This window comes from Phyllobates terribilis, unplaced genomic scaffold (assembly GCF_046119375.1).
Source record: "Phyllobates terribilis strain yellow unplaced genomic scaffold, ASM4611937v1 Scaffold_2__4_contigs__length_985480577, whole genome shotgun sequence".
Taxonomy (NCBI): Eukaryota; Metazoa; Chordata; class Amphibia; order Anura; family Dendrobatidae; genus Phyllobates; species Phyllobates terribilis.
In genome coordinates, this window is record NW_027362762.1 from 130,148,226 (window position 1) to 130,167,840 (window position 19,615).

The 19,615-nt window shown below is 44.0% G+C and overlaps 1 protein-coding gene across 1 annotated transcript; it reads left to right on the top strand.

The window, feature by feature from the left end:
- Positions 1–211: 211 nt before the first annotated feature.
- Positions 212–19,152, top strand: CKAP2 (cytoskeleton associated protein 2). Its single transcript, XM_073662614.1, has 9 exons — positions 212–372; positions 2,643–2,730; positions 4,895–4,949; positions 7,456–8,108; positions 8,603–8,843; positions 9,051–9,221; positions 14,168–14,228; positions 14,493–14,736; positions 16,136–19,152. Exons 1-9 carry the CDS (start codon positions 297–299, stop codon positions 16,398–16,400), a joined length of 1,854 nt encoding a protein of 617 aa, XP_073518715.1. The 5' UTR covers positions 212–296; the 3' UTR covers positions 16,401–19,152.
- Positions 19,153–19,615: the final 463 nt, after the last annotated feature.

Consider the following 19,615-nt stretch of genomic DNA (forward strand, 5'->3'; position numbering starts at 1 on the left):
GCAGCTTAGGTGCCCACCCTTCTCCCCACTGATTGGACGCGGGCTTCAATAGACCACGCCCACTCACACATGCTCTAAACTCATGCGTTATGTCGTGTCACGTGACGTCAACTTTAAACTCATTCGTCGACTGATCACAACATCTCAGTATGAGAAATTATGAACCAATCACGGTCTCGATTATTCTCGGGGGTGAGCTGTGATTGGTCAATACGCCAGATGTCCAGTGGGCGGTCTCTGAGGGGCCGGCAGCTGTGCTTTGGTACGATATTCAATTCAAAAGAGAAGGAGGAGAGATGGCGCAGATGAGTGCGACTACAGCACAGCCGCTCCGAGCGAGCAGGCGACAGCAGCAGCAGACCGGCTACCGAGGTGAGGGGGCGGATAGGGTGATTACAGCGCGGCTGTGAGTGTATATGTGTATACAGACACAGCAGGACTCCTTGTCATAGGGCACCAGCTCCACTGTCCGCAGCGTCACACACATAACCGGCGTACTCCCTGACTAACCGCCATTGGCTGCGGCATCTGAGGGGGTGAACATGGGGATGTCAGCTGTGCGTTATGGCCCCCACTGATGGCGCCGCCTGGAGGTGAGTCAGTGGCTGCAGGGGCCGGAGACTGGTGTTCGCTGTGATCCCTGTGCCCAGCGGACATGTCCAGAGCTCCTGGCCTGTGTCAGGCTACAAAACGTTTAGTTTTTACTTCCCACCATCTGACAGTGCAGCCTTGTCACTGACAGACCGCCCGACGATGAGAGGTAACGGGTTAAAGACGGAGTGTTGCTGTTCTCACCGGTACATGTGTGTAGGATCCTCTCGAACCTTTTAGGCTATGTGCCCACGATGCAGAAATGCGCAGGATTTTTCCTGAGCATTTGGCTGAGTGCCCACGTAGCGTTTTTCAAGCGTTTATGCTGTGGAATTTCCGCAGCGGAAACGCTTGTAAAGCGCTAGGTAATCCGCACCCCATGGTCCCCAAGGGGATTCCGCATGTTCTATGCACATGCTGCGGATTTTTCCGCAGCGTTTATGCTGCGTACAAAAATCCGCAGCATGTCATTTAATTTTGCGGAAGTGCAGCGGAACTCCCGCCATTGACTTGCATTGAGACGCACAGAAACCGCGACTGTACATTTTTACAAGCGGCTTCTATGCGTCTCTATGTGCGGATGGTACCCAGTTCTGGAGGAGAGAAGACTCTCATCCAGACCTGGGTACCATTGTACCTGTAAAAAAAAGAATAAAATAACAAATAAAGTTTATACTCACCTGTCCGGCGTCTTCTCTCTGAATGCCGGCATCGCTTGAGGACCTGCGGTGACGTCACAGTCATGTGACCGCAGGCCCTTCACCGCTCTGTCTCGCGAGATGCCGGGAACCAGCCAGGAAGCAGCGCTGCAGCCACGCCGGGGCCTCGGGGGTGAGTATAGCTTTATTTGTTTTCATTTTTACGGTTCACACTATATAAATCCATGCTGGTTGCATGGATTTATACAGTGTGACCTAGTTGTCAAGCACTTTCCAAGTGATGCTATCGCCTGGAAAGTGCTTGTCAATCTGCATGCGGAAACGCATGTGGATCCGCATGTATTCTGCAGGAAAAACGCATGCACAATCTGCATGCGTTTTTTCCTGCCAGGGAGATGCAGAAATTTTCTGCTTCATTTCTGCATCGTGGGCACATAGCCTTTCTGCATCTCCCTGGCAGAAAAAACACATGTGGATTGTACATGCGGATTGTACATGCGTTTTTCCTGCCAGGGACATGCGGATGTGAAGCGTTCTTCACATGCATTTCCGCATGCGGGTTGTCAAGCGCTTTCCAGGCGATTTTTAGCATCACTTGGAAAGTGCTTGTCAACTTGGTGGCACTATATAAATCCATGCAAACGGCATGGATTTATATACTGTGACTGAAAGAATGGTAAAAAATAAATCTATACTTACCTTCCCATGGCCCCCGCAGTCTTGATTCCCTCCGTTCTCCCTTGCCGGCAGCGGTACACTGAAGGACCTGCCGACGTCAGCGTCGCGTGACCCGTCACATGACTATGACGTCAGCGCAGGTCCTTCAGTCCATTGCTAGCTGCCGGCATGAAAGGACGAGTGCAGCGGGGCCGTCAGAAGGTAAATGTAATCTTTATTTCTTTATTTTATTCTTTTTTTTACAGTTTTCTATGGTACCTGGGTCCGGAGGAGAGTCTCCTCCTCTAGACCTGGGTACCATCCACACATTGAACGCGTGCATTCTGCATGTCCTTATCTAGTGAGGCTTAATCCATGCGATCTAATGCAAGTCAATGGCGGCGAAAACGCAGCACTTCCGCAAAATAATTGGTAGTGCTGCGTTTTTTTCCGCAATGATAATCCGCAGCGGAAATTTCCGCAGTATGTGCACAGCACATGCGGATCATCATTGGGGAACATGGCAGACCTTCTACCATGCGGTTTTTAAGCGTTTCTGCAGCGTTTTTGCTTCTGCGGAAACGCTTAAACGCATCGTGGGCACACAGCCTAACACACTGTTTCTGTATTCTTGGATACGCTTCAAATATCGAAAGTGGGAAAACTATCTCGCTGGTTTGTACCTTAAATGTAACGATTCCATTTACTTATTTATTTTTTGTTTTAATAAATTAGAGGAAAGAAGAAAATTACTGGAGGTGTTTGTAGCCAGAAAAATAACTTCTCAGAAGCAAAGGGTGCCAGACAAGCGACCAGAAATCAGGTTAGCCATTAAATTAATCGACAATAATTCATCTGTTCCTTCCTTGCGGGGTAGAATTGTCAGGAAAGTGATATCAGTTTATGGTAATGACATGGTCCCCTGACCTTCAGATAAGGTCATCTCATTTATCTATTTATTACATTATCTGTCATCTGTAAATAACTTTTATCAAAAGAGGATCTGTGACTGGTTGCTCTTATTTCATTTCTGCTGCTCCTGAGTATCTCATGGTCGTTTTTCACACAAAAATCAGAAGCTTGTAATTTGGTTTGTAATCATTTTCCAAGACCCTTAAATGGGGTGTTCTTAAATGGCATTAGACAGCATGAACATAAGTAAGTTTGCAATATACTTACTTTTTCTATTTGCTGTCATTTTCCTGCAATGGGTTATTTTTTTTTGCCTGATGCATCAAAACTTTCACACCAGAATTCTGTCGTAAAAACTTTGAAAATGCGCAAAATTTTATTTGAGCACAAATTATCCCATCCCAGTTTCTCCCAGCTCTGACAAAATGGACGGAGCAGGGGCATGACTACCACTGCTCATCATCTGAATGTGTTACAGCACAATTTGTGCTGAGCTTTATAGTTATACTAATAATACAGATCTATTCACCAGCAGTCACTCAGGGAGACAAGCCTCCCTGCCAGAAACCAAGAAGTAAGGATACTTGAGAATACCCCTTTTAATATTTTTATTTTTCCATGCATTGAGCTAAGTGAGGACTTGTTGTTTGATCAATTTTTGAGGTCCATAGATGTTGGCCTCTTTCTTTTCTATCTACTGTGATTACCATACATGTCAATTAACTTTATACTTTGATAGACATGGTAACCTGAGCATTTTGCATACAATGACGCACATGGGCGCAAAGGTCTTAAAGGGGATCTGTCAGTAGGATCAACTCCAAACATACATGGGCATGCTGGTTTTGGAAGTATAAATCCATTGACTCCATTATATCTTCTATATGTTAATGCATTCCTGAGAAACTTTCTTTCATATGCAAATGAGACATGAGGTGCTCTGGGTATGATGGCACTTAAAGGAGTTTTCCCATGATCAAACTTCATTTTAATCAATAGATCTTTGAATAATAATTTCCACAATTGGATGTGCTTTTAAATAAAATCTTCCCGTGCTGAGATAATCTTATAAATGTGCCCCTGCTGTATAGTGTATAATGGCTGTGTCTGACCATACAGGAACATTGTCTGATCATACCACATCTCCTGGGCAGGGGAGGAAGCAAAAAGAGTATACAGATATCACGGCAGGGAATCGCATACGCTGTGTTCTGTGAGGTAAAACATTTTCCTGCCTGCTTTTAAGCAATGTTTTACCTCAAAGAAAGAATCAGCTGTAATATCTACACTCTTGCTTCCTCCCCTGCCCAGGAGATGTGGTATGATCAGACCATGTTCCTGTATGGTCAGACACAGCCATTACACAGTACACAGCAGGGGCACATTTATAAGATTATCTCAGCACAGGAACATTATCTTTAACACATCCAACTGTGGAACTTATTATTATTCCAAGATCTACTTTGTTCGTGGGAAAACCCCCTTTAAGGAGTTACTGTATCCTAAGTTTGTTCCGGAAACCCTGATTCCAGCGACGTGCCTCTTATTGGGCTGCTTTCTGCAGTTTTGTTAAAATCATTGTTTTAGCTGTTGCAAATCGATCAGTTCTCTAAATTCTGAGCTCTGTATATTCCAACCCACACCATTGATTAGCAACTTTCTGTGAGCACTGTGCATAGGCAGAAAGCTGCCAATCAGCGGTGGGTGCAGGGTTGTACTGAGATCATGAATATGGAGGCTTACATGGCACCATGATTAGTAGACCTCTAGTGATCTCCTGCTGATATGACAGTGATTGTTTTCAAAACTATAGCAAGCAGCACAGTGAGTGACACATCGCTGGAATCGGGGTCTCGATCTCTACATTATGCTAATTCTTTCAGGATCAGGTCTGAGCCCAATGGGGTGTATTCAGATGTTTGCATTAAGGAGCAGTTTGATAATTGACTGCTAGGATTTTTATTTTCTTCTTTCCTCTCCCGGCATCATCTTGGGTTTTGCACAGCCAATAAATACGAGTTACTTAATGTGTTTGCTACAATACAGTCTGAGATTTGTTTTTTGTTAACTCAAAGGTCCAACAGAGGTTTACAGAAGAAGTCTGAGCAAATCAGGCCCTTTAAGAAAATGGTAAGGATGACATCATCTCTTATGTAGCTAAAAGCCTCATGGTCACGTCAGAATGAAAAGATCATCCTAATGTATGTTATGTGCATAAAGAGGACGGCAACCAATTCTAATAGTCATAGCATGGCATCTTGCACAGAGTTGCAATGTCTGGTTGTCGGATACAGTGCAGTGTCAAGAATTGTTAAATTTCTATTACATTTTTTAGCCATTACTTAAGATCTTTTGTCTTATCAATTCATTTGTAATATTGCCTGAAGAAGGCACCTCTGCTCCGAAAGCGTGCATATAATATATATATATATATATATATATATATATATATATATATATATATATATAATAAATTTTTTTTTTTTTTTTTCTGGTTAGCCAATAAAGGTATCACTCTGAGAATACTTGTCATTTTTGGGCATAAAAGTATTTACATAGATTTTTCTGGCCAACACGGTATCACAATATAACTTTGTATTGTACATCAAAACGTAAGAGAAACAAAATGAGCAACATCCCTGTAAATAACACAGGATACTTAGTAAACACTGTTTTTGATTAAATAAAAACGTAAAAGCCATCCCACCGCAACGAGGAGAACCCTTATTGGGATGTTCCTATACTATCTCTAATATTAAAACCTTACCATGTGTCAAAAACTACCTTCATGTGAATAAGGGCAGAGCGGGGCCATAGCCCAACTGTGGACACCGAGCAATGGGAAGCCATATAGAAAGGGAGGCCATGCCCTTATTTCTACTGAGCACAAGAACCTAGAGCAAAAAAAAAAAGAGCCTAAGTTGGTAAGTATTCAACGTATAGGAGCATGTTCACACTGGCCATTAAACAGACACTACCTAAGATGATAAACCTTGTTAGAAACAAAATAAGCAAACTTTTTTTTTTTTTTTATAACAAGGTTTATCATCATAGGTTTTATCTGTTTAATGGCCAGTGTGAACGTGATCTTATACATTGCATGCGTACCAATTTATACTCCGGCTCATTTTTTAGGTTTAGCCATTATACTTTTGTACGTAAAGGTTTTCAAAATGTCTGCTGTATTTTGTCAACTCCCAGTGGATAAATATCTGTCCTGGCCATCGGCTGAACACTCCCTCTGGGTCCAGCGGCGAGTTTCCACCACCGCTCATGAAGTTGTCTGCAGTGCTGATGTCGCATCATCAGCACTGCAGCCAATCGGTGAGCTGATTGACATATTCCACCTACTTGGGCAGCGTTCGGTGCTCGCTTACTTGACTCAGACGTTCAGGAGCGGCAGCAGAGACTGTACAGGACTTTGGATCATTAAGTAAAACAGTTTATGTATGTAAAAATAGAGGCTGGGTGACATGTGTTTTCCAAAACACAAAAACCCTCTTAAATCACAAGCTTCAAAGAATTGGTACATAAATTCTTATAATAGTAAATCGTCTAACTTTTAGAAGAAATTACTTTTATTTGCTTGAAACCTGAATACCCTTTTCATTTAATATAGGCTCTAGAGATAGATTCTCTGGGACATGTACGGCCCATAGCCCTGAACAGCTCATGTCTTATTTTAAAGAAATTCATGGTTCTCTTATGTTGTTCAGATTGCAGGTATAATTTTATTCCGCTTCCTATGACCTACATGCCCATATAGATGGCTCAGGAGGGCTGATCCTACTGACAGATTCCCTTTAAAGGGTTATAATAATCTTCTGCCGTAAAGGTTTTTTCCCACGAACAAAAGTGCATTTTAAAAATTGTCTGTCTGACCATGTACAGAACATGGTCCGATCATACCACAGCTCCTGGGCAGGGGAAGAAGAAAGAGTATACAGACATTACAGCAGGGGATCACAGAGGATTCATTTTGTGGGGTAAAACATTTCACTACCTGTTTTTAAACAATATTTTACCTCACAAAATGAATCCTCTGTGATCCCCTGCTGTAATGTCTGTATTGCCTTTTGCTTTCTCCCCTGCCCAGGAGATGTGGTATGTTCTGTACACGTTCAGACATAGCCAGTTTTTAAAATGAACTTTTGTTCGTGGGAAAAAACCCCTTTAGGCGCTCCTCAGCTACACCAACTGCTGAATGCATTTAAGTGATGGTTCGGCCAGTGACCTAATGCTGTAATATGAGGCAGGGGGAGGTGAACAGTACTGAAGAATGGCTCCTGGCCCACTGTGCAAGCCCAGGAGCAGTTCTATATAAATCATTCGACGGTGGAGAAGTGGCCAGAACTAGGTACTAACACATACCCTCCAGCATGTGTGTACCCCCCCAAATCCCGACAGGCATCTGTAGAAATATACTTTGAGCCACTGAAAATGTCAGCCTGCGCTCCAAAAATGCACCTGTTGCCGATACCCTTGGCATGAGTAGCCGCTTGTTCCATGAATGGTCCCAGCAGTGAACCTGCATTGATCAGATGTTTTGTGGAATAAGTAGTCTGCAGCTTTTATTAGATGTATTGATGCAGACATATTGGCATATTCATTAAAAGTATTCTTTTCTTTTTTTAAGGCTGAACCAGTAAATAAAGAAAATATTCATCCGGCTGTTAATAAGGGTGGCAAAACTGTGACCCTAACGCTGTCCTACCTGAAAACCAAGCAAATGAAAGATGAGCGGGTAAAACTAGTACCTACAAAAGATGAACCAAAACCAGCAATTAAGCCTGTTCTTGGCACCTATAAAGGAAAAATTGTGCAGTCTAAAATTAATTCCTTTCGGAAAAACTCTGATAACAAAGATCGGACTGAGCAAAATAACCCTATGCCCAAGAGTCACTTAAACAGGCCACAATCTTCTGCAACTGTGCCTCCTAAGACCCTGGTAAGACCTGCTTCCAATGATGTGAAACCAAAGCGGCCTGGGATCCCTCCAGTCTCATCACAGATAAGACCATCCTCTGCTCTGACCAAGAACAAGTCTGAACCAGTGACTGTGCGGAGAACCACACAAGTTCTGACCCAACTGAGGCCGATACAACAGAAGGCACAACCACTAAAATCTCAATTGAAAACTGACGCCAAGAAGAGTAACCCAGTTATGCCGAGTAAAAAAACTTCTGCACCTGTGAAAACCCTACCAGAGCCTCAGAAGAACAAGCCCGCTCCTCCGCTACCAACAGCCGGGAAATTCCCAAGCTTTAGAGAGTCTGCTGCAGAACGGAAGTAAGTGACACGTGGGTGTGTCCCTTATGATCACATGAGATGTATGTATTTTTCTACTTTTCCTCAGCAACACACCACGGGGTGGGTGGGGGTGAAGGGGTGGGAGCCACCATCATACATGTGTGGAGGGAGCTCGGCTCTTGAGCCTTCTCCACACACAAACCCCATTATTTCATACTTGTATGTACATTTTTTTTTTTTTCTTGAAGTGGTTACACAGGTTGTCCACTACTGAACATCCCCTTCTGAATAGCCCCAAGGTGCATCATAAAAATAAGAAAATCCTATTCTTGCTTCATGGGTTGGTGCTGGCCATCCGATGTTTTCGCTGTGTCCCCCTGGTGGTTACGTGGTGTTATGTCACAGGACCACCCGTCTTTCCTATTGTATCAGTAACATGGTAGAGGATGTAGTTTATATATTTATCAGGGCTTCTGTCAGGATTTGGTGCTCATGTTAGTCTGTGGTAGACCTTTTTCTTGTGCTTTGCACAGGGCACGTCTGGCAGAATGGAGACAATCTAAAGGAAAAGTGGTAAAAAGGCCCCCAATGGCCGTAGTCCTGTCTTCCACATGCAGCGTGCACAAAGAAAAGCCAGAGATTAAAACCGAACCAGAAGAAACAAAAGAAACTCGCCAGTTGTACTGGGCCACCATGGCAGAAGAGGATGAACAGGAGCTATTCACTCTGAAGATTCACCAGATTTTTGAAGGCTGCCAGAAGCTAATAGATGAGGTAACTGATGTCCTGCATATTTTAATGAGAATGAGTTGAACATAAGTCATCACTTATATTTTATACCATTATGTAACCAGCCTTATCAGAAAACTCCCATTGAAGTCAACGGCACCAATAGGAAAACTCCAGTGCAACCAAAGGACGACTTGCCTTCATACAACATGTATTTCTAGATATTCATTGTGTCTTCTTTCATAAAAACAGGGTTGTTCAAGGGAAGAAGTTCTCTCGATACTTGAGAAACAAATCCAAAATCTTCCAGAAGCCAAGCAGCTTTCCGGATATTGGGAGTGTCTTGCACGTCTTGAGAAACGGGATGGTCGTCTCTATAAAGTGATTGCAGTGTGTGAGGAGGCTGTGTCTGCTGGTGCACAGGTAAGTGGCACTCAAGGATCTGATCACATCTGCATTGTCATTTTTAATGTCTGAAACCCTCATTGTGTTGGCCTCCAATAGTACCAAATTACCTGATTGTCTTATCAAGTTTCAACCTTGTGTTTTTCTTTAAAATCTGATGTGAACATCAAGTAACCATTCAATGTTGTGGTCATTGAACATGCACCATGCCAACTTGTGGCAAAGGTTTAAGCTGACTTTCTGAGACTTTATTCACATATATTGCATACTTATTGTCCTACTAACTATGTGGTTGTTGGGATGCAGTTAGTGGGAGAATGGTGCTGGATTAGATGAAGTATAGCTGTGGCGTTGGCTAGGTGAATGGCAAAACTCCCCTGTATAGCTGGTGGAAAAGTATATTGGGGGGGGGGGGGGGGCGGGGATGATGGCCTCTTTACTACTTTTGGCTTAACTAGGAAACTAGCTAGCATATGTTATAAATTTAGAATAGACAGTCTGAAGATGCATCAGACACTTAAACTAAAAGTCAGATTGCTTTAGTAAAACTAGTTAATCTGCCCATTTAATTGACCTGATTGAATACTACAGCCAGTCAGCAACCACTGATTTGCTGCAATGCAATAGGCTACGTTCCCATGATGAGCTTTTGGAGCGTTTGACGCTGCCTATTTTCCCCTTCTCCCATGACCGCACCACCTGAGAGAGGGTATCCGCCCACCAAGGACAGGAACCTACTGAATAAAAAAGCAGTACCTCTCTTCCGCATCAGTTTTCGGTTCCTGTCCTTGATGGGAGCCTCGCTAGGTGGTACCTCACCTACCTGAGATCCCGGGATCAGGAGGGGGCTCAAATCGGAGTTCAAGAACATGCCCAGGAACGCCGTCAGGATTTCAGCCCCCAGAGACCTAACGGAACAGATGGCCCTGCAGCAGGAAGTTCTCTCTCTGGTTATAAAGGGGGTCCTAGTGGAAACACCTGTACCCGAGCAAGGAAGAGGGTTTTACTCGACTCTCTTCATAATAAAGAAGCCGGATGGCTCCTTCAGAACCATTGCCAACTTGAAAAAGCTGAACGACCAATTGATCTACAGGCCGTTCAAGATGGAGTCAATAAAGTCAGCCATAAAGATGTTATTTCCGGACTGTTATCTGCGTCCTCGATCTGAAGGACGCTTATTACCACGTTCCAATCTTTGCGGCACATCAACAATTTCTGAGAGTAGCTGTACAGTTCGGCAAGCACGTAAGGCATTTTCCGTTTGCAGCTCTTCCCTTTGGCATCTCCATGGCTCCAAGAGTTTTCACAAAAATGATCTTGGAAATCACAGCGCATTTAAGGGAAAAAGATATCCTGGTCATCCCTTATCTGGACGATTTCTTAGTAGTAGGCAGATCAAAACAACTCTGTGCTCTGGCGGACGTCATGACCAGTCTGAAGGGCCTGGGTTGGCTGTTAAATTTAGAGAAGTCGAGACTGGAGCCAAGGAGGGTTCAATCCTTCCTGGGTCTCATTTTGGACTCAGAAAATCCAACCTGTCTTCTACCAGAGGACAAGAAACTGAAGATCAGATCCCTAATATCACGGGTTATCAGCAATCCAACCATGACCTTGAGGAGTGCAATGTCTCTATTGGGTACAATGACATCCTGTATCCCAGCAATTCAGTGGGCCCAGTTCCATTCCAGACGTCTTCAACAGGAGATCCTGACAGCAGACTGGCTGCTCAGAGGTTGCCTGAATGGAAGGATATCTCTTCCGGAGGGAGTAATCAACTTGCTGGACTGGTGGAGATCTCCGGTCAATCTATCTTTGGGGGTTCCCTGGTCCTTCCGGGTGTCGGATACAGTCACGACAAACGCAAGCGCAGAAGGCTGGGTGCTCACCTAAGAGATCATTCTGTACAGGGCCTCTGGTCGGACAGAGACTGGTCTCTCCTCCAACATGAGGGAGCTGTTGGCAGCTAGAAACGCTCTAGTAAGTTCAGTTCCTTTTTCCAGGGTCATCGCATCCGGATAATGTCGGACAACCGAACGACAGTCGCCTACATCAATCATCAGGGGGGTACCAGGTCTCTCCCTCTGATGTTAGTAGCGGATCAGATTTTTCGTTTTGCTGAGAGTCAGCTGTTCACGCTCTCGGCACTGCACATAAGAGGAGAAGAGAACATAAAGGCCGATTTCCTAAGTCGTCACGTCTTAAAACAGGGAGAGTGGGAGTTGAATCCAGCCGTATTTCAGCAGATTGTGGGCCTATGGGGACAGCCCCAAATAGATCTGTTTGCAAACAGACACAATCGAAAGACCGAAATCTTTTGCTCCCTGAATCCAAAGTAGAGGCTGTTTGCGGTGGACGCGCTGCTGATTCCTTGGCATTTTACTCTGGCCTATGCCTTTCCCCCTCTGATGCTGATTCCTACCATCCTAATGAAGATCCGAGAAGAGCAGGTGAGGGTTATATTGATCGCCCCGTTCTGGCCCAAGAGATCATGGTTCACTTGGATGAGGAGAATGTCCCAAGCGGACCCATGGGTTCTTCCAGATCTCCTCAGACAGGGCCCAGTCTACCATCCCCAAAGATCGGGCCTGCATTTGACGGCCTGGATTTTGAAAGGTCACTACTGACGCAAGAGGGGTTTTCTCCGGATCTGGTAACTACTCTACTGGCGAGTAGGAAGCCGGTTACAACTAGGATCTATGGTAGAACCTGGGCTACTTTTCTGTCTACCTCGGGTCAGTCCGGCAAAGGGAGGGTTCCTATTGGGGCCATACTAGAATTCCTCCAGAAGGGGTTAAGCATGGGACTAGCCACCAGTACTCTTAAGGTTCAAGTATCAGCTCTGGGGGCACTATATAATTACGACTTGGCGGCGAATAGGTGGCTCATCAGGTTCATTAAAGCTTGTGGTAGATCCAGGCCTATTCCTACTCCAAGGATGCCTCCTTGGGACCTTAATTTGGTTCTAGAGGCACTAACCAAACCTCCCTTTGAGCCCTTAGAATTTTTCCTGAAACTTCCTCTAACTTTAAAGACAGCCATACTGGTAGCTCTGACATCAGCTCGTAGAATTAGTGCATGTAAATCACCATCTGTTAAACCTCCCTTCACTCAAGTATGTATGGATAGAGTAATCTTAAGACCAGACCCGGCCTATCTTCCTAAGGTAGCCTCCAGATTCCATAGGATGCAAGTAATCACTCTCCCTTCCTTCTATCCTAACCCTAAGGATTCTGAGGAACATAAGCTTCACACCTTAGATGTTAAGAGGGTATTAGTCCAGTATTTGGAGGTGACCAAGGCCTGGAGGAAAAGTGACGCCTTATTTATCTCCTTTCAGGGGGCTAGGAAAGGGCTTAAAGTTACAAGAGGGACCCTAGCTAGATGGGTCAGGGATACCATTACCTTAGCATACTCTTCTAGCAATCTGCCGGTTCCAGAGAACCTGAAGGCCCACTCCACTAGAGCGGTAGCTGCCTCCTGGGCTGAGAAGGCGGATGCTCTCATCGACATCATATGTAAAGCGGCAACTTGGTCATCCCCCCCCGATACATTCTACAAACATTACAGTCTTTACCCTTTTTCTTCTTCTTCTTCTTCTTCTTCTTCTTTTTCTTCTTCATCATCTTCATATCTCTCAGGTGGTGCTGTCATGAGAGAAGGGGAAAAGATCCTACTTACTTACCGGTAACGGGATTTTACAGAGCCCATGACTGCTGTCTATTAATTCCCTCCCCTTTATCACTTATTCAGTAGGTTCCTGTCCTTGGTGGGCAGATACCCTCTCTCAGGTGGTGCTGTCATGGGCTCTGTAAAATCCCTTTACCGGTAAGTAACTAGGATCTTTTTGCTGCGTCAAAAAAAAAAAAAAACGCAGCGTCTTACAATTCTATCAAAGTGAATGGGATTCATAGAAATCTCATTCCCAATGTGCGTTTTTTTTTTTTTTTGTTTTTTTTACACTGCGTAAACCGAACTGCGTTGCGTGTTTCTATTCTGCAACATGTCAATTTTTTCTCTTGGGCACGCTGAGTTTTCTGTGCGAATTCTCCCTTTTAGACTTGTATTTGATGGAGAAAATTTTCCTAAAAAAAAAAAAAAAAAAAAAAACACACGGAAACTTATGTAATCTGCACTAAAAAAAACAAAGTATCAAAAACAAAGCTGCTTTATTTAAAGCATGCCACACCATAGAGACAAATGTGATTAAAAATGCATATTAAAAAAACAACACAATCGCAACGTCAAACCACAGAAAATGCTCATCGTGGCAATTATGCCATATACTTACTGTTGCCATTTTCCAGCGCCGCTCCAGTCCTCTTCACAATCGCGTAACTGCAATTTCTGATTTGCCAGATGACACTGCGCTCTGTGAGCTGGACGCCGCTTTTACAATGCATGCTGATGGAGCATTAGAACAAGTCTCCAAAGGCTTACATTGTAAAAGGGGCTTCCGTAAGCGCACGCACACACAGACCACAGTGACATTTGGAGAGTTGGATTGCAGTCACGTGAATGAGAAGACCAGAGTGGTGCTAGAAACTGGGAAAGACTGCGATCAGTGCATATATTCATGCACTTGCATTACATACAAACCTTTTGGGGAGTGCTTGTTTAAAGCATAGGTGATCTGCAGTACCCGGCAGCGACTGCCACACGGTGAATGGAGCTGTTCTTCTCCATTCAGTGTATACATCTGCCTGCAGCATCAGCCAACAGCTGATTGGTGGGGTGCCGGGTGTCAGACCCCCACCGTTAGTTCATCGGCATTATATGCTCCAAAAAACACATGTTTTATTTTACTTTGTTCTGTACATATCCAGTTAAATGTGTGTTGTAGTAAGGACTATCATATAAAGTCATTTTCAGCTGCAGGTCTCCCATTTTTGTCTTATTGAGCATACTATGATTTATGTAATGTTCTGTGATCTTATCTTTGTTGCGTAAAATGTTTCTATCTCTAGCCTCTTGAAGAACTTAGAGCCATCCTTGCCGATGCCTTGGAGCAGCTGAAGCCTGACCCGGGTATGTTATTTCTGTTTTCATTCTTTCAATATAATAGTAATGGCAGCAAGAAGTGGCTCACTGACTCCACAGCCCTGATATATAGAAAGCTTGTCATGTGAGGATATTCATCTGTAATATTTGGCTATGGTCCTCGGTTACTCATTGCTATACTTGTGCCTTTACTAAACACTTATAATGTATTCATGATAATACTTTCTAGAATTAAGAAAAATGAAGATATCTGCTCTGCTGTTAAAAACTTGAAAATATTTGTGGTTATAGAGGAAAGTGTGAAAAAAGAAAATGAGGATGATCTGAAAATGGAGGAGTTCAAGACTGAAGTGCAGGATGAGACAGAAACCGCAATAAAGGGGAAGAGGAGAGGTAAAGTCAGCGCCTTAAAAAATGAGCCACAAAGCCTGTCCACACCTGGCAAGCCGCCTATGTCTGAGTCTACACTGGAGGATGGAGCTGCTGCATCATCAGTCATCAGATACAATGTTTGTTCAACGCCACACTTGGAAAAGTAAGGGCTGCATGTTTTATAGTATTTGTATATAAGTGGGTAAACATCAAAATAATAAATGTCCATCAGAACAGCCCCATCTGTGTGGCCTCTGAGGGTAAGTGTCCAATATAGTGGGGTCCCACAACTTGGGACCCAATCTTATACTCAAATGCAACAAGCCACTAACAAATATCCGCCTCCTCTCTAAGGGCCCCGTCACACTAAGCGATGCAGCAGCGATCCCGACAACGATACGACCTGTCAGGGATCGTTGCTGCATCGCTAATACATCGCTGGTGAGCTGTCAAGCAGGCAGGCTCACCAGCGATCAGGGGAGCAGCGATATCGTGGAAAGAATCGTTCCACGATGTCCTGCTCCCGTTACCAGCCTGCTGCAAGCAGGAGCAGGCTGGTAACTATGGTAAACATCGGGTTACTAAGTGCGCGTGTGCCCCTAGTAACCCGCTGTTTACCATGGATACCACTCTGCTACGGGGCGCGGGAGCCTCCGCGCCCCGTAGCAGAGTGGTATCCATGGTAAACAGCGGGTTACTAAGTGCGTGCGTGCCCCTAGTAACCCGATGTTTACCATAGTTACCAGCCAGATCGTTGGTCCCGCTGGTCACACACAGCGATGTGTGCTGGCCAGCGGGAGGCCAACGACCAAAAAATGGTCCAGGACACTTTGCAACGATCAGCGACCTCACAGCAGGGGCCTGATCGTTGCAAAGTGTCACACACAGCGACATCGCTGGTGAGTCACCAAAACCGTGACTCAGCAGCGATATCGCTATGTGAGACGGGGGCTTAAGTGTCCATGTGTTATATCTGAATGACCACTTTGTAGAGATGCATTAAACCACCTGCTGTGGTCACTGCTGGGGAAATGTTTGACTTCCCACCACTCCTCCTTACAAAGTCTTCTGTTTCCAGGCATCTCAAGCAGAGCACCTGGCAATCTGAGCATGACAATGAGGATACAGCCTCTTTAATGAAAAATAAGTTGTGGTGTTTTTTTATAGTATAACATGTTTTACTACTAGAACTGGCACCATTAAAACTAGTCCATGTTACAGCAAGCAAGATGGAGCCGTGTGATGATTCTGTGCCATATTACTCCATGCTACTGCGGAGACTCTGGTCTACATGACCTTTTAATTATATGGGGAAAATTCTATATTGAAAGGTAACTTCACAATACAGCTGCATACATTATTATATGGATCTCTAAGACCTGATGTACTTGCATCAAAAATCCATGGCAAAATAACTGTATAATAAGTAAAGCAGCCTCATGGAAAGGCAAAATGCTGGTTCTTTACCAACATTCATGCACACCAGCTTGAGGATAGATATAGATAGATCGGTCTATATTGCCCAGCTTCTAATACCTGACTGCTTATCTTGTTTTGTCCAGAATGAAGAAATTACAGATGAATGAAAGAGATTCTGGCATCAAGAGTTACAAATTTCTCACCCCAGTCAGACGTTCAAGTCGCCTCGAGCACAAATCTCATAGATTACCAAATATGTTGAAGGACCATGATCCCTGTGTATCTGGAATTGACCAGTTGGGAGACCTAGACGGCACAGAAACCTGTGCCAATGCCTACATCTTCCGAAAAAACAGTGCACTTAATGAAAGTATTCCCAAAAATGAACCTCTAGCTCAGACTGATTAGAAAAGGTGCTAACCTGTCTCTATAGCCGAAATATCCTCTGCACAATACATTAATCCTTGTCTGTTTTCTGTGTGATGTTATCTGTACTGCAATACTACTGGAATTTCAGATTTCCTAAGTGGAGTAAACTCTAATTCTATTTTGTATCGGCCCATTAATAGCTGTCCACCGTGTGCCACTGGCGACGGCATGTCTAGCCAGACATTCATAATGTACAATTCCTCCTATAGGTTTATATTCCTCTAACTGTATGTATACTGGACTCATTGGACATTTTAGACCAATTACCACTGTGTTGATCTTTTGCAGTTTGGTTTTGGTCCTTGTACAGGAAAAGCAAGAGCTTTTAACTTGTTTCACCTGTAAAAGCTGCACAGTCAAACTGTAACCTACCGTCTGCTGGACTGTGCCCCAAGATTAATCCAGGCCCTATGATGATACTGGTGCTGGTACAAATTAAATCTTCAAGTCATGCGCTGCCCCTTAGGAACTGATTTTAGCCAAAGAACCGTGTTGATTATACTCTGTTCCCCTAAGAAAATGCTAATTACTAATGTTTTCAGCTTAAATTACCGTATTTTTTGGACTATAAGACGCACCTAGGTTTTAGAGGAGGAAAATAGAAAAAAAAATGTAAGCAAAAAATGTGGCCTCGATGCACTGTTAAGGGGGAGCGGGTCTGCTGCTGACACTGGTATAGGGGTAATATCCCCCATCCTAGTAGATATGGCCCCTTCCTATTATTCGTGGCCCTCATCCCTATCCTGGTATGCATGGCACCCCTCATCCTTATCCTGGTATGCATGGAACCCCTAACCCCCATCAAGCTGCACATAAAAAAAAAAGAAAACACTCCTGCTCGCCTCTCTTCTCTCTCCTCCAGCGCTGCGTCCTGTCTGCCCGCACTGATCTCTTCATGTGTCACTGCCATGCACGGCTCACAAGGAGAGATCAGCTGCTGGAAGTCCCCATGCCGGGACTGTGTGCACGGGGAGCGATGACTTCATGCTCCTTAATAGCCAGCACACAGCGTAGCCGCAGCGTGGCTCCTGCTGCTGCCGGGTGATCGTGTGTGCCCGCTATTTAAGGGCATGAATATTCACCCCCTCCCCGTGTGTGTGTGTGTGTGTCCGTCCGTCCAGCAACATTTGGACTATAAGACGCACCCCCTCCTCCAAAATTTTGGAGGGGAAAAAGTGCGTCTTATAGTCCGAAAAATACGGTGTATACATTTTTCATTATTTAACTGGAATTCCTGTAAACCTTTTACTCATCAGCTGGCCCACTTGATTTTTATCTTTTATTCTTCCCGCCTTAAGGCTATGTGCACACTGCATCTTTGAGATGCCCGCATAGCCAGTTTTGCCAACCAAAGCCGTTTTCCTGAAGCAGTTTCCATGTACTTGTCATTCTTGCGGCAGTGTCTTTCACTCTATACCAGTGTTTCCCAGACTCCATTCCTCGCAGACCCCCCCCCCCCCCCCCCCCCCAGGTCGTGGTTTCAGGATTTCCATAGTGTTGCACAAGTGAGAATTCCTGATGCACAGGTGATGAAAGCATCATAACGGCAATACCAAGGAAATCCTGATAACATGACCTTTGGAGGCATGTGCGCTTTTGTTTTTCCCTTGCGGATTATCCATACCCAATGCAAGTCTATGAGGAAAAATCTGCACAAAACTCAGCTGGAGAAATTAACATGGTGCAGATTTGAAACACGGGACCGCAGGTCAGTTTACGCCGAGTAAAAAGCATGAGATTTCTATGAATCCCATCCACTTCGCTGCAACTGTAAAACGCTGCGTTTTATGTAGCCAAAATCATGGGCACAGCCCAAAGGGTTATTCTCATCATGAGTTCTTAAAATTGCAAAGTGTTTGTGGGAAAAAATCTTGCAATTTTTTACTTTTATAAAAATCCTCTGCTCTCAAGCATAGAGGGATTTTTAACTATTGATTGTTGCCTTGGCTCCTGGCCACCTTTTGCAGTCTGTTAGTGGTGGACGGCCTCCTAGGCATGTTGAGAACAACTCTTGATTGTCTTAGGAACCTGGTTCAGTAGTATTTCTGGAGGTTTGGGTGTAATGGCGGTCTAAGGCAAGTTCTTATGAGATTTTGACGCTATGCATTTTCACTGCGCAAAAAAAAAAAAAATCGCAGTGTTTCACAGTTCCAGTAATATGGATGGGAATTATTTTATTTTCTACTCAAATTCATTTAAATTTGTATAAAATGCTGAAAGAATTGACATACTGCAGATGTGAAGGGAAAAAAAAAAAATTGGCTCATCTGCAAGGGAAAAAAAAAAATAGGCAGCTGCGTGAATTTCAGAAATCGTATTCACTTTTCTGGTACTATGAAATGCCGTGTGGAAGATATATAGAGTGGTGTGATAGAATGTTGCAAGATGCAACATACGCACAAACCCCATAAGTGGCCTTCAGTTCTGGCTACATTATATGCTACATCAGAAGCATGCTGTTGGTCAGCTACTGTTAGATTCATTCTCTGTTCAAAATGACAAGTTGTCATCAGTTATCGGTGTGATCACAGCCTCAATTGTCTTACATTCCAGTTTCTTGGACCAACTTGCAAATTAGTAAGAAGTAATACTCTAGGCTAGATGACTTCCTCATATCGCTTATTGTAATCCTGTTACGTCTTACATTGTGAATACTACTACCAAAAGTTCTTCTGTTTTACCAGTTGTATCACAGTTCATGTGTTTTATATGTAAAGGTTGCTCTATATTATCCTGTGTGTTTAGACCTTTTATTGTAGACCTGAATCTTTTTTTCTGGTTTATAGGTGTTATCCATTTGGGCAATCCCTTCTCAGTGCGTAGGTCCCAGGACCACTAGCTGATAATGGGAGTTTCTGTTGCTGGGAACCCCCATCTCTACCTTTTGCAAACACAGATCTCCTGTGGAAAGAAGTTTTATATATATTGTCTAGAAATGTTCAGACAAGCGCACATCTACACTTGGCTTATATCTGTGATCGCTGCCATTTGGCTTGTCCATTCTGACCAATTAATCGCAGCAATAATATAGTTAAAACCCTATCCTGGGGCCCACTTTGCACTTTTTAACCATGGTGATTGGCGCTGACTAGCAGCACCAATCACATGTCGTGTTGTTTAGCCCCTTCACCACCTGTACCTGCGATCATTGTGAATAGTCACAATAATGAGACCAGCCAATTATCTACCGGCAG